Source organism: Delphinus delphis, chromosome 1 (genome assembly GCF_949987515.2).
Source record: "Delphinus delphis chromosome 1, mDelDel1.2, whole genome shotgun sequence".
NCBI lineage: Eukaryota > Metazoa > Chordata > Mammalia > Artiodactyla > Delphinidae > Delphinus > Delphinus delphis.
In genome coordinates this window covers 35,683,758-35,709,485 of record NC_082683.1, presented here as the reverse complement: position 1 = coordinate 35,709,485, position 25,728 = coordinate 35,683,758, and the positions used below count along the sequence as shown (strand labels likewise).

Here is a 25,728-nt window from a genome sequence, read left to right as displayed (position 1 = left end):
CGTTTGTCCGTCCTCTGTGCCCCTCTGTGCAGTGACAACCCCGGAAGAGCCGCCTCTAATCCTCTGTAGCAATAACGGTGCGCCGCCCACCCCTGCCCATCCGTGCACCACTAGGATTTTAAAGTCCATAGATTTTAATGAAATTTCTATTCCTGTCTCTGAGCCGCTGCTGTGCTTTGTCTGGGTCCCCCATGGGGACGAGAGTCAGGGCTGGGATGAGACCTCATCCTGCCAGGCCTTTGAGGGATGCCTGGGAAGAGAAAGGCCAGAGGCTGTGATGGTCAGGACCAGACACCAAGGACCAGGCGAGGGGGTAGGGTGAGGACCAGACAGATAGGCAGCCTTGGAACCCTGGTGAGGGCTCATCCAAGACTAGATCTAAAGTGGGCTGGGCCATGGCAGCTGAGAGGTGTCAGCAGCAGACAGGGCGAGTTCCAGCAGAAGCGGAAGTCTCCTTCCTGCCCAGCCCTTCAGGCTGGGGCCTGGGGCGCCACACTGGACATCGGAGTGGAAGCTGGCCTTTTTCTGGGGCTGCACTGAAGCTTCCGTCCCCAGCGGCAGGTGGCGGCCAGGCCTTGAGGTTTGGGGCAGCGCTCCAGAGGAGGAGAGGGCAGGTGGCACTGGAGAGGCCTGGCCCAAACTCCAGCAGCCCCACGGAAGCAAGGCAGTGGTCCGAGGCCCTGGCTGGAGGACTCCAAGGGCCGCAGCCTGAACAGGAGGGAGTAGCTGTGAGGGGGCCATGGCCTGACGCTTAGCCCACCCCGTCCAGCTGTCCACCTGCTCTGGTTTACCTGTGACCGGGGGAGACACAGGAAGGCCTCAGAGGTGCCCGCAGCTCCTGTTGCATGGCTGCCTTCTGTTCTTGTAGCTCTGGAGGAGAGGTCTAGCTGAGACACAGCACTCGGCAATCCCAGGGTGTGTGTACAAGAGCGGGACAGGGACAGGAGGCTGGGTGCTCTGGGGCCTGCTCAGGGTCCTCACCTGCCAGGGTGGGCTCTAGGGTTGCCTCAGAGGGCCAAGGGGCCCCTGTATACTCCTCTTCCAGGCGGCGCTGCAGGGAGAGCTGGCTCAGTGCCCAGCCTTACAGGCAGGGGCGGGGTGGGGTGGGGCGGGGCAGGATGCAGAGGCCAAGATACCCATGGTGGGGCCCAGGAACCACCCCATGCAGCCTCCTCATCCCAGCCACCTGAGGACACTCCTGAGAGGAACACCAGGCTCCCTGAAAAGCTGAGCTTGGCAAGGTAGGGGCAGGCCCGAACCCAGACATGGGGAAGAGAAGGAGGCAAAAGACCAGGGGCAAATCCAGCAGGTTAATCTAAAAGTGCCGACCTTGGACTTAGGGACTCAACCAGAATCTGGATTCACACGTACGGGAAGTGTGCATACAGGAGAAATGGACAGAGGACTCACACAATCTTTGCACACACACACACATGCATGTGGATCTCACACACCAGGTGAGAGACGGGTGTGTCTAGGCTCAGCAGAAAGGCTCTGGGGGTGGGGAGGCCCAGGGCTGCCGCTCACCTGCAGGATGGCAATCTCCCTCTTCAACTTGCAACACTCCTCCTCCAGGAGGGCCCTGGGACATGGGGGAGTGCGGCACCGGCAGCAGTGCTGCAGGCCCGGGTCACAGCAGAGCCCGCCACACAGACCCAGCCTCCAGCCTTACCAGGAGTTCCCTCTAGGCCCTCCTTTCTCAGCCCACCTCTCCCTCTGCTGCCCAAGTGCAATCCCAGCACGGCCTTTGCAGCCCCGCTGGCCTCTTCCTGGGCAGGACGCGTCCTCTCCTTGCCCGCCTCCCAGCGCCCACGCTGGGGGGCCCCATTCTCTCTTCTTCACGACAGTATTGGGCCTGCAAGTCCTCCTGCCTCCATTCTCCCCCAGATCACAGCCCTTCCCCTGTTTAAAAGACTCTTCTGTGGTCCATCTCTCTCCCACACCCCAGGATAAAAGTCCTCAGGCCAAGGCCCCTGCTGGCATCCCTACTTGGCTACTTCCTGGCAGCAACCTCACCAGCACCCTGCCCCTTCCACCTCTCAGCCCTACTCTCCTGGGTCTCCCCATCAGGTATGCTGCCTCCCTCCTCCTTCCTCATAGTCCCAGTACGTTAGGATCCATCCCGCGTCCCACCCTCCTTGTCTCGACCCCCACTGCACACACTCAGGGGCCTCACCGCAGGTATCCGGCAACCTGGTCAACGTGGGACACGTTCAGTTGGTCCTTGATGACGCTGAGGTCCCTGTGACAGCTGCTGGCAGATGAAGTCAACATCACTCTCCCATGTTGCTTCACCCCAGGCCTTCAGGACACAAATGCCATTTCTCCTAGACAATTTTGTGTGTTTTCTCACAAAGGCAACATAAGATGGTACTAAGAGGAGGAGTTCTGGAGCCTGGGTTTGCAAATGGGCTCTGCCACCCTTCACTGTGTGTGAGCTTGGACAAATCAATCATTCATTCTGAGCTTTAGTTTCCTCATCTGCAAAATGGGGACATCACCCACTTCCTAAGGATGTGTGACAAATAAGTTGCTGCCATTCAGTGATGAACACGCTGCTGCTCATTTATCTCGTGCAGTCCCCAGCCCTCTCTAGCTCAGCCCTTGCAGCTGTTCTCCAGGCCGGAGGAACAATTGACCACTGGATGAAGCCTTTCCTTCCACCCATGTCTGCGTGTAGTGCTCCCTCTTCCTGCAAAGCTCTTCTCTTTTTATCTGTCTGGAAGTCTGTTCCTCATGCTCTAAGACCCAGATCAAACCAAGCTTCCAGTCTTGGTACATGTCTCCTGGGCCTGCAGCCCTCATGTGCTGATCCCTACAACAAGTGGCTGTAGAAGTATCCAGTCCCAGACCAGGAGCTCCTCCATGCCGGCAGGTGGGGCCCGCCAGTTGGCTGGGGTCTCTGCCAAGCGGGAACAGACCCCTCCTTTCCTACCACTATACCTGGGCTCACCAGCTCTCAGGCGGAATATCCCCTGCTCTGGCAAATCACGCCTGGGCTCCTCCAAGGCAAAGCGCAGGACCCCGGGGCTATACTGGACCCAAGCCTGGGTCTGGTCCCTGCAGAAGGTGCACACGGGGAACACTCAGGGGCTCCTTCCAGGGAACCACAGGAAAGGCGGCCCTGGCCCCTTGTCAATTTCAGGGCTAGCCCATCTGAGTTCTGGAGACAGGGCCCAGCCCCAGGTCTGAGGCTCCAACCTGCCCTCACAGATGGCCTTCCCGCGGAGACCTTGGAGCAGCTGCCGCAGTTCCTGGCGCACGAGGTCTCTTAGGAGGGGCGGTGGTGCCAGAAGGGAGGAGAGGTCAGAGGTGGGGCGCGAACCAGGGGCTTGGAAGGATCGAGCCTCTCGGAGCAGTGATCGTAGCACCACCACCTGCAAGGAGAGCTGGGACCCCTTGCGACTGCGGGGCAGAAGTAAGGGGAGGAAGGGGAGCTAGGGGAGTGAGGGGCAGTGCAGAGTTTAACTGGTAGCCAGAGGGCTGGGTGGACAGTGAGATCTGACAAGAGCTCGAAAGTTACCGGGCAGAGCCAGGGACCCGGAGGAGGTGAGGAAATCACCCAAGTCGTGGGATAGGCCTGGAGTGGGGCCCACATTCCCACGCCCCACCTCTGCCCGCAGCTCCAGGCTCAGGTCCACCGTCGTCTCCCCTAGAATCCTCTTCACTTCGGGCCGTTCCGGGAGCGGAACGTGCTCTTCCACCAGCTCCCACAGCGGCGGAGAGTCCCCAGGCATGGCCTGCCCGCACCGCCACCCCACAACGCGCGGACTGCCGGACAGCAGGTCGGAGAGCTGGGTTACTGGGAGACCGCGGGTCTCCCAGGGCCGGGCACGCCCACACACGCCCCACCCCTTCCTGGTCTCACATGCCACGCCCCCAGCCTGTCGCTCGGGCCATCCTCTCCCCAGCCCCACCCCGTTCTGCCGCCCCTCCCTACGACTAGAGTTGCCCGGTCCAGAGCCGCCGATCTCTGGCGCCGTCTCTTCTACTGGCCGACTCTCCGTGGCCGGGGACCCAGGAGCCAGGCCGCGGGACTGGGGCCCGAGCCCCGCCTCTTCCGCGCGACCGTCACCCAGGAAACGGGGCCCGCTACCCCAAGCCCCGCCCCCAGAAGACCCCGCCCCCGCCCATTCCAGGGCGGCGCCGGCTCGCGAAGCCCAACCCACAGCCGTGGTAGGTGGTTTTGGAGTGCGAACCATCCACCCCGCCCTGATTCCAAGCACCTTTCGGCTTCAGGGCAGGTGAAAGAACGGAGAAATCTGAGCCCAATGGGTTTATTACTTCTTTGTCTCTTCAGGCCGGGAGGCAGCGGCAGGGTAAACATTTCTCCTTCCAGCCGGCGGAAGTCTAGCGAACCACTGCGTTTCGAGGGGCGTGGGGAACCAGGACAGCCTGGGCCAGACCGATAGGCTGTCCTGGTTCCCCCTGGCCGTCCCATAACACACTCCGGGTCTGGGTTTAGGGATCCAGATCCCCATCCCCAAACAGACAAAGGGGCTCCTCCATTCACGTTTTTTACTAAAGCACCCACACAAGTTTCTGTGCAATGTACAAACACGAGCCGGCCCTGGGGCTACTGCCTTCTCTCTGAGGGGGGCGGGGCAGGAACCCAACTGATCCGAGCCCCAACCGCCCCCATGCAAAGCCCAACCCCAAGATCCCAGGCAGCGACACAGCACCCCCTCTGGTCCCCTCCTGGCGCTGCTCCTCAGCAGGGGGTGCACCGGAGTTTGCCCCCTACAATGTTGAGTGAAAAAGGTTTCCCCTCCCCTGGGAGCATGGGGGATCCCCAGGTCTGAGAATTCCCCCTGGAAGCGACATTGCCCCCTAGTCATACCTCCCACTCTTCCAGGCCCTAGGGGACTCAAGGGGGGGAAACTGAGGCACAGAGAGGTGGAGTGACCTGGCCCAGGCCACTCGGCGAGGCAGTGCAGGGGCTGGCCCAACCCTGACAGTGAGGGGGGCTGAACTGGGGAGGGAGGAGCAGGAAGAAGGGTTGACCCCATAGAGGGCCACACTTGAGGGGCCTGCCCAGGACAGAAGCTCCCCGAAGTAGGTTCTGAAACTTCCAGGTGCAGCTGGGGGGCCTACTGAAGACCCTCAGAAAACAGAGCCCACAGTCTCTGTCCTGGGGGATCTGTCACAGAGCAGCCACCAGCCAGGCTGTAGGTCAGTCCTCTGGCAGGCAATCCTTGGCACTGGTAGCCTTTGTCCATTGGTGTCAGCCCCGAGGGGGCCATGACGGGGGCCGCCCAATGTCCACTGTGATATTAGTGAAGAGTGGTTGCCGAGACACTTCCAAGACCTGGTACCGCACTGACCCGATGCCGTCCCGCTTCATGGTCAGCTTCGTGTTTTGAATCTTGGTAAACCTAGATAGGATGGAAGTGGGTCCAGATCAGGGCTCACCACCAAACCCAACAGAGATCACTGGGGCCAAGGGGCACACCATCCTGGCTTCTTCCTGGGGTGACTCGGTTCTCTTCGTCGCCCCCTCCACCTGCCTGGAGCCCTTTGGCTCTTGCAACTACCCTCAAAATAGAGATCTCACCCCCTTGAGACCAGAATCACAACACCCTCACAAATCTTTCTCTCATCTCAGACCTAGACACAGGGCACCCCACAGGTACCTCAAATGCAACGGGTCCTGTATTGTATGCACCATCTTTACTCCTCACACCCATCATCTCTGTGCCATCTTCTCTGTTCCTCAGCCTTTAGTCACTCCTTCACCATCTATTTATTGAGCAGTCCCCGTGTGCTAGGCGCGCTCTAAGCACCAGGGTCACAGCCATGAACAGGACAGCAAGGTCCTTCCTCTCGTGGCAAGTCTATTCCACTAAGGGAGACAAGTAACAGACAAGGAAGACATCAGCGCGCTAAGGGAGACAGGAGAGGGAGACCAGGATGACTGCCGTGGAAGGGGTGCGTGCGGGCCATCAAGCTGACAGCAGAGGAAGAGCATTCCAGGCAGAGATAACAGCACGTGCTGACCCTACACGGGAAATGGGAATTTGCACAGCTGACTGGCTCGAGCTTAATGGGCCAAGGGGAAAAGCCAGAGTAAGATTAGCTGGGAGGTTAGAGCATGTACGGGCAGGCCTCTGTAAGTCAGAGGAAGCAGATTTTTATTCTGTGGGTGAGAAGACACTGAGGGATTTTTCGCCCAGTTTGGGGGAGGGAGGGCCAGGGAACATGAACTCTAGAAGAGGGAAGACAGAAAACCGGCCGGGCAAGAGGACGGAGGCCTCACTAGGGCAGAGGTAAAGGGAAAAGTGGACCAGCTCAGATATGTTTGGGGGGTTGCACTGATGTGACCGGCTGATGGTCCGGACATGTAGGGTGAGGGAAAGAAGAATCCAGAACTCCTAGATCTGAGGCAAAAGCAACTAGGTAGATGAAACCAGCATTCACAGAGTTCCTTAAGCCAGAAACATCTCGCTATCATGCCACTCCTCCCCAAGGCAGACATCACAACTGAGGATGACACCTAGACACGCTATTCCTGAAACAGGACCATGGCCCCTGGCATGTGCTTCCAGAGCTCCTCCCACCCTCATCCCAACTGTTTTGATCCTCCCAGTCCTTCTGAGCTCAGTTCAGATCGCTCTCCAGAGCCATCCCAACACTGAGCGCGCTCTCTCAGATGCCCCGAAGCACCTCTTCTCCCAGCCTCTCGTCCTTTCCCTGCTCACCATGGTTTTTATCTGAACTGCTTTTTCATCAGCTCCCTGGACGCCTGGTGCGTCACGCTTCTGCCAAAGATCAACCCTCCATCAGTGCTGCCGCCTCCCTCCCCGCTCTGACGCACTGGCTTCAGAGCAGAACATCCCTACTGGTCCCGTGTGGGCACGGCAGTGTCACACCACATGCACCCGGGGCTCCGTCAACTCCTTTGGGCCTAGTCTGCTTCCTCCTGCTCCACCCGGCAGCTCTGCCAGCCCTTCACCTTCTTCAAACTCAAAGGGTGATCCTTCCAAACCCAAATCTGGTCCTGCCCCCTCCCCGCTGGAAACCCTTCCATGACTCGCCAGTGCCTCTGGGACAAAAGTGAAACTCCCAACCTGGGATCAGCAGAGACCTCCTCTCCTGTCACTCCCAGCCTTCAGACTGAAGAGTTTCAGACTCTCAGCGTATACAATGGACGTTCACATTCCAGACTCCTACACATATTATTCCTTTTATCCAGACTGGCCTCCTCCATCAGCCTGGTGAATATAGCACTGTGCCTAGGGTAGGTGTGTGACACATATTTGTAGAATGAATAACTCTTTTCAAACTCCAGTTTACCATCACCTCCTCCAGGAAGCCTCCCACCATCACTCCCTCTTCTGCCAGGACAGCACCTTGCCCTGATCACCCTGTGCTGCCTCTGCAGGCCTCCCTGCCTACAATGAACTTCACACGGGCCATCCAGCCGGGACTGGGTCTGACTGCTCTGCACCCTCTCGCCCCCGGCCCCTACATTTCACATGCCCTCAGGCACTTCTCCCACCCAGCATCAGACACCAATGTTGCTTCCTCCTCAGAGACCAGCCGCCTACTCCAATCTCAGAGGGCTCAGCAATGATTTCCACTACCACCCCACATGGCTCGGGCCACCTCTGTCGGGTCCGCAGGCCCTGGAGCTGTACCCTGGGCCCGCTATCTCTCGTCCTATCTGTTCTGGCACAAGTGAGGTCTGCGAGGGCACCGAGAGGAATGTGAGCTACTCAGTGACGATCTGAGCCCTGCCTTTAAACTTCAGTCACTTCTAGGAATCAGGCCAGGGGTGAGAGCCAGATGGGGAGAGGCTGAGCTGGGGACTGGGGAACAGGGATCGGGCTGGTGGCAGTCATCTCTAGAAGTCAAGGGTCGGGGACCTTGGGATCACCTCTGGGGATCAGTGGCACCGGGACATCACCTCTACAGAGGGAGGGGCCGGGGCGGTTGGGGTCGGGGGCGCTGGGGGTCACCTTTGAGGGTTGGGCTCATTATGCTTGTCCCGGTCGTGCTTGATCATGCGGTAGCGGCCTATGCGGATGTCTGGGCGCGAGATCTTCATCCCAGCCAGGGAGATCCTGGGGACGGGGACAGCCGGGCTGGAGCAGGCGCCAGGAAGGGCGAAGAGCCCCGCCCGGTCTGCGCCCCACCCCCCACCTCAAGCACCCAGTCTACTCCCCACCCTGTCACCACTCACCGGTTGAAGATGTCGTCATCCTCACCACCCCAACCCCAGTACTCGTTGGGGAAGCCATTGATTCTCAGGAACTGGGATTTATTCAGGCCCGACACACCTCCAAAGTAGCCGGCATAGGGCAGCCTAGGGCACGGAAGGCAGGCATCAGTGAGGGGCCCCCCGGGGATTCCAGACGGAGGCCCGGCAGCTAGGGGGCCACTGGGGCTGGGAGCGATGGCCTGGGTGGGGTGGGGAGGCCCGGGTCCACCTGAGAAGGGAGCCCTCACCGAAAGCCGAACTTGTCCATGGCAATGGCGAAGTGGCGAGGCTGGTCGCCACAGCGGTACAGGTTGCGGTCATCCATGGGCACCAGGTCCACGTCACTGAAGATGAAGCAGTTGTAGGTGGCGTCCTCCTTCAGCGCCTCTAGGAAACCCACATTGAGCAGCTTGGCCCGGTTGAAGGTGTCCTCACCATGCTGGGGTTGGCGGAGGGGACAGGTCAGCTCTGGGCCTGAGACTCAGAGACACCTGCCACTTTACCACCGTCCAGAGCGGTCCCTGTGGGCCTAGTACTACCCCACCTGCCCCCACTGGGGCCCCCAGACTGTAGGGATCAAGGCCAGCTCTTTACCCTGGACCTGGCCTTGCAAGGCCTTTCAGGAATTGACTCCACCTGCTCTCTGCCCTCAGATCAGCCTGGTGAATATAGCACTGCCCTCAGATGCCACTGCCCTCAGATGCCGAGGCCCAGCTGTACTACATTCCTCCACGACCCCAGAACATGCCAGACTCTTTCTTGCCTCCAGGCCTCAGTGTTAGCAGTTCCCTCTGCCTGGAATGCTCTCCTTCTCTGCTTATCAAACTCATGTCTGGAAAGGCCTCTGTCACCAAGCCTCCCCGCCCCAGTATAATTACTCATTTCCTCCTGTGCGCTTCACTTATGCCAGGGTCCATTCCAACTGTTACAATTTAGAGCTCTCCTTTCATTCATTCCTTCAAACATGCCACGTGGCCCTGTCCTTGGTGCCAGGCGTCTTCTCTCTGCTGGTGCAGATCCTAGAGATGACTGGCCCTGAACACAGTTTCCCTACTGAGCACGTCACAGAGTGAGATGAACAAAACATGCCCCCAAATGACCAGCATCTAAGATGCAGGGACCACGAGGACTGAGCCATGAGCCTCAGCCACCTGTCCCCTCTGGCTCACGGAGATCCTCATCCAACTCCCTGGGCAGCCTCTGGGACCAGGACGGGACCAGGCTCAACTCACTTGTCTCCCCAACAAAATGATAAGCACAGTGAGCCTCGGATCCCCCGAGAAATGGGCTGCAGGACGAGGTCTCCTTGAGGCCAGCCTCCTGGCCATGTAGCCCCAAGTTCCAAATTCTGGCCAGAGCAAGGAGGGTTCCATGGAAGGAGCTGGCTGGCCCCTGAGCCCCCTGATCCAACCCATGATCTCCAGGCTGGAGCCAGAGAGGCTCCTGGTCTCCAAGTGGGACCTTCTGGAAGGAGAGGAGGGGTAGCCCCTCCTCTTCACCAGCCAGCCTGGGCCCGAGGGGGTGGGAGCTGCTCCCCTGGACCCTGAACGGCCCAGCCCCACCTGCTCTCTTTTCTCCTTGCCCTGCACCTTCCCACCAGCCCTTGGAGCAACTGTCCATTTTCTCCTGGCTCATTGGAACTCCTTTCTAACCTCACTCACCACTCCAGAGCCCTAGGTTTCTCCCACAGGGCTCATAAACATGCTCATTTCTCTCCCATCCAAAGAAAGCCCTCCCTCTAGCCACCACCCTACCTTTTGCCTTCCCTTCTGAGCAGAGGGGGTTTTTTTTGATCGAGAGTTGTCTCCAATTGGCTACTTGCATTTTGTCAAATCTGATTCCTTCTGCAACCCACTGCAATCTGCTTCCGCCCCCACCAGGCCCCTGAAATGGCTCTCGCTGGGCCCACCTTGTTGCTAAATCCACTGGACGCTTCTTGGTCTACATCCTTCCTTACTCCCCCAGCAGCGCTCATGCAGCTGCCACGCTCCCTTCTTTTTTTTTTTTTGCGGTACGCGGGGCCTCTCACTGTTGCGGCCTCTCCCGTTGCGGAGCACAGGCTCCGGACGCGCAGGCTCAGCGGCCATGGCTCACGGGCCCGGCCGCTCCACGGCATGTGGGATCTTCCCGGACCGGGGCACAAACCTGTGTCCCCTGCATCAGCAGGCGGACTCTCAACCACTGCGCCACCAGGAAGCCCCACGCTCCCTTCTTGGCGCTTATTCCTGGGCTCCTGGGACACCAAGCTCTCCTGGGTCTCCTCAAACCTTTCTGGCCAACCCGTGTGGCCTGTGTGTTCTCTCTTTCTCCACCCATTCCCTTATGTTCTGGCTTTCTCCTCTCAGCTCCCAAGCCCCCTGGGCAGGCTGACATTGCTGGTTTTAGGGACCATCATCTGTGTACTGGTGGCTCACAGATCCCTCTCCACCTCAGACCTCACTCCTAGGTCGATTCATTTGTCCAACTGCCTGCTGAACATTCCTCTTATACTTCCCCCAGGCACTTAAATTCATCACATGCAAAAAAGAATTCAGAGTGGCACTCTCCCCCAGACCTGGCCTAGATCCTATGTTCCCATCTCATTCAGAGGCGCAGGCATCCACACTGCCAACAGTCAAGACAGAAACCCTCGAGATGTCCCGGCATCTCCCTTTCCTTACTCTCTGCCACTTGTGTCACATCTCTCCCCTCACCCACACGACTCCTGCCCGACTCGTATGCACATTCACCACCTCCTTCCTGAAGCCTGCCTCCAGGCTCCCCTTCCATCCCACTGTCCACAAGCAATCAGAGCAATCTTTTTAATAAGCACACATTAAAACCTCACAATGGTGCCCCATCACTTTCAGGCCAGAATCCAACTGTTTAAGATGCCTCCTAAGACCCTTCTGGGTTTGGCCTCCACTAGCTCTTCCAACCTCATCTCTGTTACCCACCCTACATGTTGGACCCCACCCCTCAGTGGACAGCTCCCGAACACATGAGACCAGTTCTCTCGTTGGGGCCTGGGGCCTCCAGGTCCCTCTACATAAAATGCTTGCCTCCTCCAGTCCCTCCGCCCGCTGATGCCTGATCATCCCTCAAGACTCATCTCAATCGTCGCTTTCCCACCCCAGGGCTGGACCAGGCCCTTTGGTGGTCCCACTGCCCCCTGCTCCAACTCCAGTCACACACCACTGTCCTGGAGTCTAAAGGGACCCAAGTTCAAGTCTGGGAATTCTCTGTGGGGAGGAGGGCCTCTATCAGATCCTCTCCAGGTTCCGGCAGCCAGCCCCAGCCAGGCCCGTGGCAGGGCTCAGAGCCTGAGCTGAATTCCTGGATCTCAGCTGTGCTCAGCACTTGGCCCTAAGGCAGACTTGATCCCTCTTTCAGGTCTAACTCTCCCTCTGCTCGGGGCCCTCCATATCTCATAACCAGCACACCCTAAGCCGCCACCCCCATGGATGGGGCCTATCACGGGTAGACAATGGCGCTCACCCCCTATCGAGGCCACGCACACACCTGGCAGTGTGCACACCACCTTTAACACATGTGCACTCCCCTGAACGCACATACAAACCTGCCTACACACGCAATGACATACACGTGCCCCCACGTGTACGTACACATGTCCGCACCACCACTGGCAGACAAGCAGCCACGAATGCCCCCAACCCTGTGGCTCCACCAGCAGGCATGTGGGCCCTTCACCCACAGGTGCTCATAGGTTCCCTGGTGGCTGGTGGCCAGCCTGGGGGCCGCAGGCAACACACCTGGTTGATGACATAGATGCCATAGCGCAGCCGCTGTCGCCTGAGGATGGGGTGCAGATAGTGGAGCCAGTAGCGTAGGTGGTGCTCCCGGTGTCGGAAGGGGATGATGACCGCCACCGTCTGGGCTGGCGTGCAGTCGGGCGGTGAATAGCGGCCGCCCAGGAGCACGCCTGGGTTTTCCCTCTGCACCCGCTCCAGGGGCATGGGTGAGGTGAACTCAATCAGCAGTCGGCCCACTGCAGGCAGGACGGTGGCAGGAATCAGGCCTTCATCAGAACCCAGGAACATCAGCCCTCTCCCTCCGCCTGGGGTGGGCAAGGGAACCCCAGGAACAGCCCTCTGACAACACACCCAGACCCTTGGCACTCCCGTGGGTCAAGACTCCACTCTCCCAGTCCCCTGCCCATCCCTAGAGGCAAGCCCCACCCTGTAGGCTCACCAAGGCCAGGCGGCGAGTCAGGACAGGGTGGCAGGACAGGAGCCGTGGGGCCTGGCCGGGCGCTGGGAGCCTCGGGGAGCCCGGAGCTGGGGGCAGTGGCGTTGGGCCGAGAGCAGTTGGTGCTGCTGCTGGCAGCTGGGTGGAGGGCACGGGCGGGGCCTCGTGCACTGAAGCGGCTGAAGAAGGCCAAGTGCTGGGCGTAGACGTCAAAGTAGAGGATGACGGCCACGAGAAAGTGTAGCAGGCAGAGTAAGAGCACGGCCTTGCAGACGCGCTCCAGCGTCCCCCCGAGCAGTCTGCTCATCCCGCAGGCGGCCACCGGCCCGCCCAATGGGCCCGGGCATCCGGCTGCTGGCCTGAGCAGGGGTAGGAGAGAAACAGACCCAGGAGGTCAGAGCCGGAGGGGCTAGGCCACCCACCCACCTCCTGCGCACCGCTCACATTCTTAGACCCGCATCCTCACGCTTACCTGCTCACACCCTTCGACTTACATTCTACCTGCAAATACACACAGTCCCGGGCAACTCACTACTCCCACATCTCCAAACAATGCCTTCCTTCCTCATCCTCATTGACACTCATAAGCACAGCCTCACCCACCCTCACACTCAGGTACGTGCCCTTATTGCCCGACTTCACACACACCCTATGGATTCCCAAGCACGTGGACATGTGACCTCTAGTTCACGCTGGCTCATACCTGAACAAGGAAACACGTTTACGTATAGACCCACATGTGTTCTCTGTGCCCCAGAGAACAAACGCCCCACAGGCCAGCATCCTCAACCCAGGACTCCTGGTCTGGGGGAGAGAGACCACTTACTGAGTACTTACCATGCAAGAGCACTTTGTACTCAAGACTTCATTTAGTCCTCTGGGGAACATGGGGGACAGTGGTTTGGTTGGACATGTTGCAGTGGCAAGCAAGCCAGGCCATCTGGGACCAGGCTGCGAAGTGGCCCTCAGCATCCAGGTGGCCCAAATCTGAACAAGATGTTTATGGGATCCCTTCCCTCTGGAGCAAGAGGTCAAAATACAGAGTGGGGCATCAGACACACCTCCCATAAGACCTCAAGGATTGGGATGAACTCTCTGGGGCCTGCCCAGCACTGCTGGTTCTGATGCCCAGAAAGGGGAACGCTTGGGCCCTGGAGACAGCATGTTAGGAGAGGGTCTTGCCTGGGCCATGGCTCTAACTGTGGGTCTGACACAGCAGCAACACTTCTGGGGGGCACTCCTGGCAGTGCTTCAGAGAGCAGGGTGAGTCTCACTCAGATACACAGCATCACACAACCACACAGACACCCGCAGTCCCAGCTACAGTCACCTGCACTCAGAGACACACAGAACTACATATAGAGTCACAGACACGCCTGGGTGACAGTAACAGCAACACAACGAGTCACCCACTCACAAACAAAGCCGCTGCTCCTGGACTTACAGAGTCACACAGACGGGCTCCCGGGCAGTTCACAACACCCGGACCCACGTGCAAATACTCCCACCCCTCCCTCCGGAGCAGGGGTTCTGGGTCAGGCTGCCAGGCTGCGAGGTGCGTTTGGGCGGGGCTGTAAGGCTCAGTGGCCTGAACACGTGGCACCCCGAGACCCGGAGACAGCGAAGAGAGGGTGGGTGTGGAGCCTGGCGGGGAGGGGGCTTGGAGGAGAGGATGTGGGGTAAGGGCCGAGGAAAGGGGAGCGAGGAGCGCCTCCCCACGCCACGAGGCCAGGGTGAGCGAGGACAATAAGGGAGGCTGGCTGGGAGCGGGCAGAGGAGCCCGAGAGGGGCGAGGAGACTCGAGGGATGGGGGTAGGGTGGGGTGACGCCAGGCCGGGGTCCGGCCGCTAGCGACTCTCACCGGGTCCTGGGCGGGGATCTCGGGGCCGCGCTCGGGGCACCCCTCGCGGGGCCGGGTCTAGAATCTCGGGGCCCCGGACTGGGGGCCGCGCGCGACCCCCTCTCACCCGGCTCTCGGGGCTCAGCAGGGGGCGCCGCTCCGGCTCCGGCTGGATTCCGGGCTCCGGCGGCTGCGAACGGCTCCGTCCCCCATGGCCCGGCCCCGCCGCCTTCCGCCTCCCCGGTCAGCGGCCCCAGCGGCCCCCGGACCGCCTCCCGCCGCCGCCGCGGGCCATGGAGCCGAGCCGCCCCGGGGGGCAGGGCGGGGCCGGGCAGCCAGGCAGACCCACGGACCCGCCGACCGAGAGACCACAGCGCCGCCACCTCCCTCCCGCGCTACGGCGCCTCGGAGGGGCAGGCCCGGCCCGCGCGCCCGCGCGCGCGCCCCCGCAGCCCCCCGCCTCCAGCGCGCCCGTACCCGCCGCGCGTCTCCGACGCCCGCCCCTGCCGGCGGCTAAGCGCGACGGAGCGAGGGGACGGAGGACCAGGGAGGGGCGGGAGAAATTAATCAGACTCATCCAACGGGATGGATTCGAGGTCCGAACCGGAGAGGGCGTGGATGGGTAAAACCCATTACGGAGGAATGGGGTCTGGTCTGGGTTGGAGCGCAAACTCAGCCAAAGAAGGGCACCTGGAAGTTAGGCCAACTCGTGCAGGGAGATCAGGGATTTGTCAGCTCATCGATGGGAGCATGACTAAGGGTCCGCCAGAGGAGGGGCCTGCTAGTTAAAACTGGGCAGGACACTGAAAGGCGTAGACAGAAGTGTGTGGCAGGGGCTTCTAGGGAACAGGAGGTTGGACAGGAGTGGGAGGAGCTGGACATGGCCCCAAGGGATCAAAGTAGTTACTGGCCGGGTACGGTGCTGGGACGGGCAGAGGCAAATGAATGCGTTCCAAGGCCCCAGGGGTAGAGATGATGGATGCCTGAGGGTAGAGCCAGGTAAGCATGTGGCTAACTGAGGCTGGGCTGACCAGAGCCCTGAAGGCATGGAACTAGGACACCTCCCTTCCCCACACAAACACATGGGCCCATATACCTAGACCCCCCCCCTTCCCTTCAATAAAGATGTTCAGAGCTACAGAGTCCTCAGCCCAGCACACTCTCCTTCCAACCCAGGAGCCATGGTTGTCCACAGCAGAGACAGTGTATATGAGTCGGAAAGTTGGCAAGAAGCTGGCATGAAGTTGAGAACTACAGGCCTGTTTACCCTTCCTCTGTGAAAGGAGGTGGCGAAGAAAGGCAAGAGAAGCAGCACTGACCCAGACAAATACCATGTTTATTTCACAAACACTGGGAAGATGGGTTGGAGGTGGAGGTGGGACACGGGTGCCAAGTTGCACACAGTCAACAGCAGCCCACTCCCCACACTGCGGATCCAGCCAGGCAGTGCCTCAGAAGTGAGTGCAGGGAGGGCCCTGAACACCAAGCCCCCTGAAAGCCTAAGGGGCACAGCTCCAGCTGTCCTGGGAAAACCACAAATAAATAAAGAGTGGGGCACGGCCCCGCCCACGCAGATCATCTAATCACCCATCTTCACTCTGGAGGTCTGCAAAAGAAGTACAGGAGAAATCAGTCAGGGACAGAGAAACAGATTAGACAATGACAAATGACAGATGCTCAGACCCATGGCAGGATGGACAGACCACAACAGATGGATGATTAGACCAGGATGGACATGTTGTGACAAACACAGTGAACAGGGACACAGAGACAACTACAGAGTTCAACTGTGGGACAGACAAGACAGAGAGAAGTGGCATATGGACAGTGCCAGTCACCAAGTCAACCCAGTCAGGCGCCCACAGTCACACTCAGACACTCAGGCTGATCCTTAATCACACACACCCCCATGTGCTGTCCTACTGACATCACAGTCAAACACACCAAGACGGACTGAGACAGACGCATCCCAACCTGGTCTAGACTACAAAGACAGCGAGGAAGAGACAAAATAACAGAACAAGAAAGAGAAGCTAAATCTTTTGTATATAGACACAACAGACAAAAAAAGACAGTTGTCAGTGATACCACACTGAAGACAAAAATAAATGGAGAACTTCAAAAGGGGAAAACCAAAAGATGGGAACTAGGTGGTGGAAACTATTTAAGAGGTTCTTATGGTTACAGGTGTAGACGGAAGCACTGCGGCTCCAGAAGAAGGGTGAGGCTGGGTTGGGGACAAGAATAGAGGCTTCTCAGGGGGATTCAGCACCTGAAGGATCGCAACGATGACCCCAAAGAGGCCGATGGCACTGCCAAAGATCTCCACGATGAGAATCTTCACAAAGAGGCTGGGGTTCTGTGCATCAGCCAAGGCGGCACCACTGCCCACGATGCCCACGCACACTCCGCAGAAGAGGTTAGACAGGCCCACCGTGAGGCCAGCCCCAAACATGGAGTAACCTGGAGGGACGGAAGGGGAACACTGAGGCCAAGCCAGACACAAGGAGACATGAGGGCAAGGGATTCAACATGGAATAATGGGGCCAGCCACCACCCCAACTCTACAAAGCAGCCCAACGTAGGTGAGAGAATATCAAAATGAAGAATCTAAGCTGGGGTGCACACTGCAGGGGGAAGCAGCTGTGAAGCCCCAACTTTTTGCCTTCACATACCCACCTACCTGCATGGTAGTTTCGATGGCCAATGGCCTTGGGGTCAGTAGCACTGAAAGGCTGAGGGAAGCAGAGAAATAATCAGAAATCACCCCCTACTCCACTCCCCCTCCTCCACCATCACTAAGCAATATATAAACACACTGGAATAGATGCCCACCCCACCTAGTCCTCCATACCTCAGCCATGTTGCTAATGACAATCGCCATGATGATGCCATAGATGGCCACAGCCTCACAGAAGATGATGCTGGTAGTGGTAGCAGGGGATTAGGGGGTGGAGAGGAGAAAGAGTTGAGAAAGGAACCAACCTTCCTCCCTGAAGAGTCTCCAGCCACCTCTCCCCCACTGACATCCGACCCCAGCAGGAGGCTTGTCAGGAGCAGCACGTCAGGCAGGTCAAACGCACAGGCAGCTACCAAGGCAGCTGGCTCTGACAACCTTACAAGGGTCCTACACTTACCTGACCAGGTTCTTGGTCTTAATCCTGGGGGCCTTCACCCCTCCCCCAATGATGGAAGAGCCAGTGATATAGATGCCCCTGGTGGACGGATAAGAAACCAATGAGCAGAGCCCAATCCTGTCATTGCCCCCAAGATGACTAAGAACCCAGTGACACCACTTGCTATGATTCAGCCCCTCCCCTGACCCATGACCCCAACACTTACCATGCTGCCCCAACCACAGACAGAGAGATAGCTAGGCCAATTCCCAGGTTTGACCACATGAAGGGGGAAGTCTCCGTCAGGAACCTGGTGTGTAGACGGCGGAAGACAATTCAGCCGTGGTGGAGAAGTGGGCACAAAATCCACCCCCTCCCCAACACCCCCAGTCCTCGATGCTGAGACAAAACACTTCATGTTTCCCAAAGGTCCCCATCCCAGACAGCTGGGGGGGTGGGGTGGGGTGCGGTAGGGATCGGATCAGAGAGGGCAGGCTGCAAAGAAGCTCCTAGGGGAAACCTCTCCCTTACCATGCCACATCAAAGCGGAAGCCCAAGTCAAAAATGGTGTAGCAGATTCCTGCAGCAGTGAGAAAAACGGGGGTTAGGGGCTGCTCTCTAGAGAGAAGCGCCACAACTTAGGCAAGAAGTTACTGCCCAGCTGATGGGCCACCTTCCCAAAAGGTCTGCCTACACCTAAGTCAAGGGAGAGTCCTCTGGCTGGCCCCACGCAAAAGCACAGCTGCCTATACAAATGCCTCTACTCAGACCTCCATTTTCTGCCACTCCTTCAGGAACATATCCCCTCTGTGACACCACCTCCCTGACCCAGACCCGTCAAGAGGAGCCACCGGCAGGCCTGAATACCCTGGAGGAGGGGAGGGAGCAAGAGCTCTGGCCAGGCCCCACCAGATGCAGCCAGCCCAATCCGAGCCGCTGTTTACCCCACACGCTGTGCGTGTGGGGGGAGAGCAAGACTACCGGGAAAAGAGGAACTGGAGCAGCCGGCTCGTGACCCAAGCAGGCCGGTCAAGAGCAAGAGAGGGACGACAGCAGGGAGCGAGGGAAGGGGGCGGCAGTGACAGAAACGGACAAGGGCTGCGCTCGCGGTCCCCAGCGAGCCCCGCCCGCGCCCCTCCCCAAGCAGCTGGAGATACGGGTCTCCTCCCCGCGCCGGGGCCCAGTATTCCCAAGCCTCCGCTTCCCCGCTGGGCTCCAGTCGGGCTAGCTCGGCCCGATGCCGGCCCCGCCCGCCAGGGCCCGGCCTCACCCACGACGAGCAGGCAGGCCCAGAAGGCCACGAAGACCCCGGAGTAGAGCAGCACTAGCCCAGTCATGGCGGCAACGACGGCGGGTCTCGGGTCGGGGGCGGGGTGGGGGGCCGGAGCTCAAACCTCGTCCCGGCGTCCGCCGTCCGCCCCGCAGTGTCACCTGACTCACCCACGTGACGCGCCGGCGCCACGTGACCACACGCCAGGCCTGGCGCCCCGGCGCCGCCGGTCTAGAACTTGGTGATGCCGGAAGTGCGACGCAGAGGATTGTGGTGGTTGTAGTCTCGCACGCCTGAGGGCCTCAGATGCCCTTCTTACTCAGTACCTCGACTCCTTGCCTGGCCGGTCAGTCTCGCGTCCGACCAAGCTCGCTCCTTCTGCGCCCCGACACTCCGTCCTGCTCCGGCCACCAGCCCTACTTTCCTGCTCGCCGCCGCCCTAGCTTAGTCTCCAAGCCAGTGCTGATTTCGCAGGCCTCCCCACGACCGTCCCACCCAGTTCCGCGAGGGTGTCCGCTCCGTCCCTTACTGAGCTCATGCTGTTTCCTTTGCCTGAAGCACGCTTCTTCGTGCTCACCCCATGGCCCAGCCAACACTTACTGGTCTTGGGATACCATTCCCCCAGGAAGGGTTCCCTAACCAGAGGCAGGGGAGTGCGCCCGCTCTGGGCTCCCCCGCCGCCCTGGCGATCATTATGAAAGCAAGATCATGTCACTCTCTTTGAAATACCTCGGAGGCACCCATTTCCCTCGGAATAAAAGCCATAGCCCTTAAAATGGCCTACTAGGCCTCTACTGTTGCGCCTCCCCATGCCTCTTACCCGACTTCATCTCCTAATACTTCCCCACTAACTCCCTCCTCTGACTGCACTGGCCTCCTGGCTGTTCCTTGAACACACCGGTCACACCCTCAACGCGTTGCACTTGCACTTGTTCCCTCTGCTTCTCCAAATTATCCGCGTGGTTCATTCCTAACTTCTTTCAGCCTTTGCTCACCTTCAAAAGGCCTTCTCTGACCATCCTGTTTAATACTGCAGCCCCTTCTCTTGCACTCCTTCCCAGCTTTACCATAGCCCTTATCACCATTCTGCATACTAAGTGTTCTGTGTCTACCGCCCCCACCACGAGAATGTAAGCACCATGAAAGGATTCCTGAGCTCACTGCTGGATCTCCAGTGCCTGGCACACAGTGGGTGCTCAATACATATCTGTAGAATACATGATTGGTGCCCACCTTGTCCCAGTTACCATGGTCGGTTTACAGAACTGCCTCTACTAGCAGACTGGGCAATCCCTGAGGGCAGAAATCACATCTCCCTGTTCACCTGCTTCTTCAACACGCTGGACAACGCCAATATGCCGAGATTCTCGGCAAATGTGGGGAATTAAGAGGTGAGTCATTTCATTTCACCCCTCTGAACCTTTACGGTCCAGCAACTCCACTTTGCTTGAAGCACCCACAATGCTGGTTTACGCCTGTTTTAGCATGGTGTACCCTTTGCCCAAATGTCTTTTTCACCTCACTTCTGATTTTTTTTCCCCCCTCCAAGCGATCCAGCTTAGGTAACACTCCCTCTGAGAAGCCTCTTCTGGGCTCCAGCTGCCCCTGGGGGCTTCCCTACTCATAAAGAATATTGCTTCACCATGTGGCAATTGCCTGTTTAACTGCCTCTCTTCCCAGACACACTGTGAGGACAGGAATTCAGTCAAATACAATTCAGATCTCAACCCACAGGACCTGTGCAGGACCTGCGGTATTTGACGAATAAAAAGAAACAAGGAGAAAAATTATCTGGTTTATTCAAATTTCTGTGATCTCCCTGAGAAACTAATTGGAGTCAGTGTAGACCAGCACTGCCCGACAGAACTTTTTGCAATGATGGAAATGTCTTATAGCTGCACTGTCCTCTCATGTGGCTATCTGAGCACTGAAATGTGATTAGTGTGATTGAGAAACTCAATTTTTAATCTTACTTAATTCAAATTTATGTTTGAACAGCCACATGTGGCCACTGTATTGGACAGCATAGGTGCAGACCAGTGGTTCTCAACTGGGGACGCTTTTGCCCCCATAGGGGACATTTGCCAACATCTGGAGACATTTCTGGTCATCACAACTGGGGAGGGGCGTGCTACCGGAACCTACTGGGCAGAAACCAGAGATGATGCTAAATATCCTACAATGCCCAGGACAGCCCCTCACAACAAATAATTATCTGGCCCAAAGTGTCAATAGTGCCAAGATTGAGAAACCATGGTCTAAACCATTTAGCACCTGCCTTTAACAAAGGCAGACCCTCAACTGTCTTGTGCTGTTGTTCCCAGGAGAACAGATGGCCCAGAAGGCTTCAGGGAAGACCCAAAGCTGTTTCCGCATCAGTCAAACAACAGATATTTACCAAGCCAATATGTGCTAAGCCTTGTGCCAGCGCCAGGACAGGACAGGAAGAGCTGAATCCTATCCCCAGTGAGGGGCTGCCTCAGTGACAGGCTCCTTCAAGGATCCTGGCAGAAGAGTGGGGTTGGTGCAGGGAGCACTAAAGGTCTTCAAGTCCACCTGTGGCTCTGGCCCCACATGGTATCAGCTGCTTCCCTCATCCTCGTAGGCGATGGCAATCCCTCGTCTTCCGGTCACAGCTGCAGTCACCGGCGTCTGACCCAGGCGGGGTTGCAGTCCCTGCCAGCTCCGGGAACTAAGGAATGAGGCTGCAGAGGGAGGGGATTGAGGCTGAGTGGCCTGAACATAGGGGAAGAATTCAGATGGGAGTGGAGATTTGCCACACTCACCTGCAGGGCTGCTCTCAGCCAGCTCCAGCTGGGGCCTCGGGGTTAGGGCTGAGCATCCAGGATCAGTTGATGGCTTCCAGGCAGGTGGGGGTCGGAGGTCCCCAGTAATGAGTGACACATCTGGGGTGTCCCACAGCTCCGAGTCAGGTGGAGGGAGGGGCACGTGGAAGGGAGAGCCTGGAAGGGAGGGAGGGAGAAAGCGGATCCATCCTGGCCCCCCAACTCCATGCCCCAAGCATTTTTAGCCTAGGTAGTGCCCCCACCACTCACCAGGCAGTAAGTCCGCGTAATGTGTGAGGTGGGGAGCCAGGCCTGGAGGTGGCCATGCAGGGTTGCAGGCAGCCTCCAGCTCACACGGTGCCAATACAGGCCGGAAGAAGCTTCCAGAAGGCTGGGTGGCTAGGGCACCCAGAGGACAGGCCAACAGCACAAAGACATCCACCTCAGGGAAGTTGGCAAGCTTGGCAGGCGTGGGTCGCCCCAGGGCCAACACATAGCTACGCTTGCCAGCAGCCTGTGTCAGGTTCCGCAAGTGTGCCAGTGCCTCACGGTGTCGGGCCACACCCAACGTGCCCGCCAGCAGCCCCACCACACGGGCATCTCTGGCCCTCTCTACCAGATAGTGTCTACGTGCTCTTAGCCGCCAAGCCCGGGCACCTTCATCCTGAGTCCGCCCTGTGTCTGGGCAGCAGGAGGAGAAGGGCCGCCCTGGTGCCCAGCCCAAGAGCAGTCGGCTCAGGTCTGGGTCAAGGTCAGGGTCAGAGATGGCCTCAGAGCCCCCCACATAGAAGGCACCATACTCTTCCAAACACCTCCCTGGAGCCAGGGGGAAGCGGCGCCCAAAACGCTCCAGGGGCTCAGGATCTGGATTGAGGGAGCCCACTGGCAGGGGAAGAGCTGGGCTGGAGACAAGCAGGTCCAGGTACCGTGGGCGCAGAAGGGTGGCCAAGGCCTCTGGAAGAAGGAGGTGGTGTCAGGGTTGGGGTCTGGTAAAGCAGGATCCCCCTCATCCCCAGGAGACTGAATGGGAACCAAAAGCAGAGGCTGGGGTCAAACCCATATTAAGAACTCCATGGGAGTGTACTGACATGGAGAAACTAAGGCACAAACTGGTCAGCCCACCCTTCCTGCATGCAAAGGCAAAACCCTCACCCAGGGCGTGGGCACAGGCCGGCTCACTCAGCAGCACCACAGGTGCTGTGGGGTCTGGGTTCTGGGCCTCGAAGGCCTTAGCGCAGAGCTCCAAGGCCACAGATCGCTGACCAAGGACGAAGGCAATGGGCAGTGGGCGGGCAGGAGGGCTTAAGCAGGCGGGGCCAAAATGTACAAGGGCCTGAGCTCCAGCTTGCTCAGCACCCAGTACATCCACACAGCAGCTGCAGAGGAGACACCATTAGTGAGAGGGGTTCTCATCGAGAAAAGCGTTGCCGTCATCAATGGAAAATGTGGTCAATGAAGAATATGACGTTATGAAAAGAAGACACCGTCACTGAGAAGAGCTAGTATCAGGAGAGGAAACATCACCATCAGGGAGAAACGCAACCATCGGGGTCAGACACTGTCATAGAGGGGAAATGCCATGAGCCCTGGATCCCTAGACCTACCCCACCCTCTATCGGCAAGCTCCAAGTTCACACCTGCCATAGGCTGTGTCTCCCAGAATGAACACCTTCGACCCTGTGGCCTCCTCCAGTCGTGCAGCCACGGCCCCAGCATCTCCCAATAGCTGATCAGGGAACTGCAAGGCCACCTGTAAGCATAAACCATGGAGTCAGGAACAGCCTCTCCTCTTCAAGGGAAACCTTCCGGGAGTCCCTACCTAACCTTCAAAGTCCCTCCTCCCAGAGAAGCATCTTCCCTCATTCCCATCCTCACAAAATCACCCAAGATCCCGATCCTCTGGGCCACCCATCCGCTCCTCACCCGTTGACACCCCAGGTCACGGACAAATCCAACGACTCGCTCCAGCTCATACACTCGGTCCAGGTCCCCAAGAGGAGTGCGCAGCCCGGCAGCGCCCGCCTCTAGCTGCAGCGCCGCCTCCGCGGGGCTGCTGAATGTAGACTCCATAGCGGGAGGCAGAGGGGACCTCCCTCAATTAGCTTCAGGCCCCGCCTTCTCAAAAACGGCCCTCATAGTGTCGCTTGGTGGGCGGGCGGGGGAGGGGGTGGGGGGAGGGAGTGGGGCGGAGGGAGTGGTGTCGGGGGGGAGTCAGTCAGCCCGCAGCCGTTGGGCCAGGACCCGACCCATCCGAACTCCCGTTTCTCCGCTACACGTGGGCCTCCCAGGGAGATTACTTCCGGGTGCTTGAGGCGGGGCTGATGGCAACTTCACCCATCTAAAAATCAGCACGGCTCCCGCCCTCCAGCCCACACAGAACCAATAGTCGGCCTCCCAGCCCGAAGCCAATCGGAAGTGGCTCAGAGGAGGCGCGGAGCCTTGTGGGTGTTGCAGTTCTCCTGGCCCACCTCTCCAGGCGCTGGTCTTCCGGTTCAGCCGCCAAGCGCCCTCAGAGACACCGACTCCCTGAAAATAACTACTCCAGTTTGAGCAGTTCCTATCCGCCTACACTGTTAAGCACTTCCCCTGCACTCTCAGCTGGGAGGTGATAGATAATTAGGCATTGCATAATTTTTAAATTAGGTACCAAACTGCCTGGGTTTCAATATTGCGCTCTGCCCCTTACTAATGACTGAGGCTCTTAGTTACTCAACGTCTTTAATGGCTGTTTCCTCATCTGCAGAATGGGACTTGTAACAATAGTACTTCTAATAGGATTGCTGGGGCAAATTAATTTAGATATAAAACTTCATAAAGTAGTCCTTTGCATAGCACATGTACTGGAAGAATCCACTACTATCCTCACGGCAGTCTCAATCAAGCAAACACTGAGCACTAATTGTTCACCAGGTACTACAGAGTTCAGTCTTTGGAGTAAGAGCTGTCGCATTTTGCAGATGAGGAAACGGAGGCTCAAAGAGGCTAACTGCCTAATAAGATACAGCAAATCAGTGGCACCATCTGTACCCAGGTCTGATTTCAGAAGCTGTTCCTTAGACCCCTCATTCTCCCAGATAATATATGCTACATTGGATCATGGCAGCAGGGAGGAAGACACTCGGGTGCTATGTCGTAGGAGAAAAGGACAGAAAGTATGTGAAACATCTCTACATACTCCAGAAGTGAAAAATCAAGAGTAAGGTGAGAATGGGATGGAGGAGGGGTAAGGGAAAGGGGACAGAGTGATCTCAGGGGATGACATGAAAGGGGGGCTGATGCTGGCTGGTGTGGGAAGAGATTGAATGATGAAGAATGGAGGACACAGAATTTGCGCAGAGGTTGGGAAAAGAACAGGAGAAAAAGTGAGACAATCGTGGGAGTAACCAGTTCTCCTAACACTTCCAAGGAGACTCATGGCTCAGGGCTGGGAGTCAGGAGAACCCAATCCTGCTCTTGCGATCTTACTGAGGGGATGGCTGGGGTGCCCGAGAGGCAGCCAGGGTGGAACTATGGCTGAGACAGAAAGGGAGGGAACCCTGCTAAGGGAGGAGAGCAACAGCAGGCCGGGAGCTGTCCTTGGTCCTGACCAAACCCTGACCATCACGTGCTGGTCAGGTACCACAGAGTTGGGGAGCTATGGGTTTGCAGACAACACTAGGGCCTGCCTTCCTCTTCCTCTGGGGTCCACTATATCTCCTCCCCCACATACTCAGCCCCGCTTTCTATACCTCTTCTCAACCAAGTGCAAGTCTGGGTGCCTCAATAACCCCACACAAGAAACACACCCTGGAATTCAAAGCCACTCTCCATTTCTTCCCTCCCAAATGACCAGCCTCACCTCACTGCCAGCCCAAGGCCCCAAGTCCTCTACCTAGGAAGCTTCCCGTTCCCTTCAGAAATGAAACTTCCTTCATGCAGCCTTCCTCATTGGTCCCATTCTCCCAGCTTAGTTAGCATGGTAGCTATGGACTAGATCAGCTTTTGTTCAGACAGAACAAGGCATGGCAGAATTAGGGGCCTAGTACTCAGCACTGTTGATTAAGTAAATGTATGCATGCATAAACGTTGGGACTAATTTAATGGGGGGGCGTTGCTGACACTACTGCAGTCCCCACCTACCCCAAGGGCATCCGCAGTATCTGGAATGGCTCCAGCCTAGGCGGCTTGGCTATAGCAGTGCCCCTTCCACCCCAGGAGCGAGAGGTTGGCCCCACCACACCCTACCAAGGCCTAGGTCCAAGCATCCTCCCATCCTTCCCCCAGGTCTTCTGAGGTCGCCCAGTTAGGCGGTGGTGGCAGTGGAAAGGAAGCAGAGACAGCAGTGCAGT

At 58.1% G+C, this 25,728-nt stretch overlaps 4 protein-coding genes across 8 annotated transcripts; all 4 read right to left on the bottom strand.

Moving 5' to 3' along the window:
- Positions 1-302: 302 nt before the first annotated feature.
- On the bottom strand, positions 303-3,855 carry CCDC24 (coiled-coil domain containing 24). 2 transcript variants are annotated; one of them, XM_060021175.1, is made up of 8 exons: positions 3,612-3,855; positions 3,202-3,377; positions 2,944-3,060; positions 2,177-2,251; positions 1,528-1,582; positions 982-1,051; positions 792-870; positions 303-708 (listed from the first exon to the last, which is right to left on the bottom strand). In XM_060021175.1, exons 1-8 carry the CDS (start codon positions 3,735-3,737, stop codon positions 471-473), a joined length of 936 nt encoding a protein of 311 aa, XP_059877158.1. In that variant the 5' UTR covers positions 3,738-3,855; the 3' UTR covers positions 303-470. The 2 variants fall into 2 exon arrangements, with proteins under 2 accessions (XP_059877158.1, XP_059877165.1); XM_060021182.1 differs by having other exon boundaries at positions 303-705; positions 793-870.
- A 421-nt stretch (positions 3,856-4,276) lies between these two features.
- Positions 4,277-14,620, bottom strand: B4GALT2 (beta-1,4-galactosyltransferase 2). 3 transcript variants are annotated; one of them, XM_060021150.1, is made up of 8 exons: positions 14,356-14,474; positions 13,226-13,406; positions 12,392-12,747; positions 11,953-12,188; positions 8,449-8,639; positions 8,183-8,305; positions 7,959-8,063; positions 4,277-5,375 (listed from the first exon to the last, which is right to left on the bottom strand). In XM_060021150.1, the coding sequence occupies exons 3-8, from the start codon at positions 12,693-12,695 to the stop codon at positions 5,225-5,227; spliced, it is 1,110 nt and encodes a 369-aa protein (XP_059877133.1). In that variant the 5' UTR covers positions 12,696-12,747; positions 13,226-13,406; positions 14,356-14,474; the 3' UTR covers positions 4,277-5,224. The 3 variants fall into 3 exon arrangements, with proteins under 3 accessions (XP_059877133.1, XP_059877143.1, XP_059877126.1); XM_060021160.1 differs by lacking the exon at positions 13,226-13,406 and having other exon boundaries at positions 14,250-14,620; XM_060021143.1 differs by lacking the exon at positions 13,226-13,406 and having other exon boundaries at positions 14,356-14,492.
- A 923-nt stretch (positions 14,621-15,543) lies between these two features.
- ATP6V0B (ATPase H+ transporting V0 subunit b) lies at positions 15,544-18,756 on the bottom strand. The gene is made up of 8 exons (XM_060004470.1): positions 18,615-18,756; positions 17,876-17,924; positions 17,571-17,654; positions 17,366-17,443; positions 17,083-17,152; positions 16,912-16,963; positions 16,501-16,691; positions 15,544-15,834 (listed from the first exon to the last, which is right to left on the bottom strand). Exons 1-8 carry the CDS (start codon positions 18,679-18,681, stop codon positions 15,808-15,810), a joined length of 618 nt encoding a protein of 205 aa, XP_059860453.1. The 5' UTR covers positions 18,682-18,756; the 3' UTR covers positions 15,544-15,807.
- Positions 18,757-20,401: 1,645 nt separating this feature from the next.
- On the bottom strand, positions 20,402-23,671 carry DPH2 (diphthamide biosynthesis 2). 2 transcript variants are annotated; one of them, XM_060004448.1, is made up of 6 exons: positions 23,324-23,671; positions 23,038-23,150; positions 22,553-22,776; positions 21,671-22,354; positions 21,401-21,577; positions 20,402-21,319 (listed from the first exon to the last, which is right to left on the bottom strand). In XM_060004448.1, exons 1-6 carry the CDS (start codon positions 23,468-23,470, stop codon positions 21,195-21,197), a joined length of 1,470 nt encoding a protein of 489 aa, XP_059860431.1. In that variant the 5' UTR covers positions 23,471-23,671; the 3' UTR covers positions 20,402-21,194. The 2 variants fall into 2 exon arrangements, with proteins under 2 accessions (XP_059860431.1, XP_059860441.1); XM_060004458.1 differs by lacking the exon at positions 22,553-22,776 and having other exon boundaries at positions 23,324-23,503.
- Between the last annotated feature and the right edge of the window lie 2,057 nt (positions 23,672-25,728).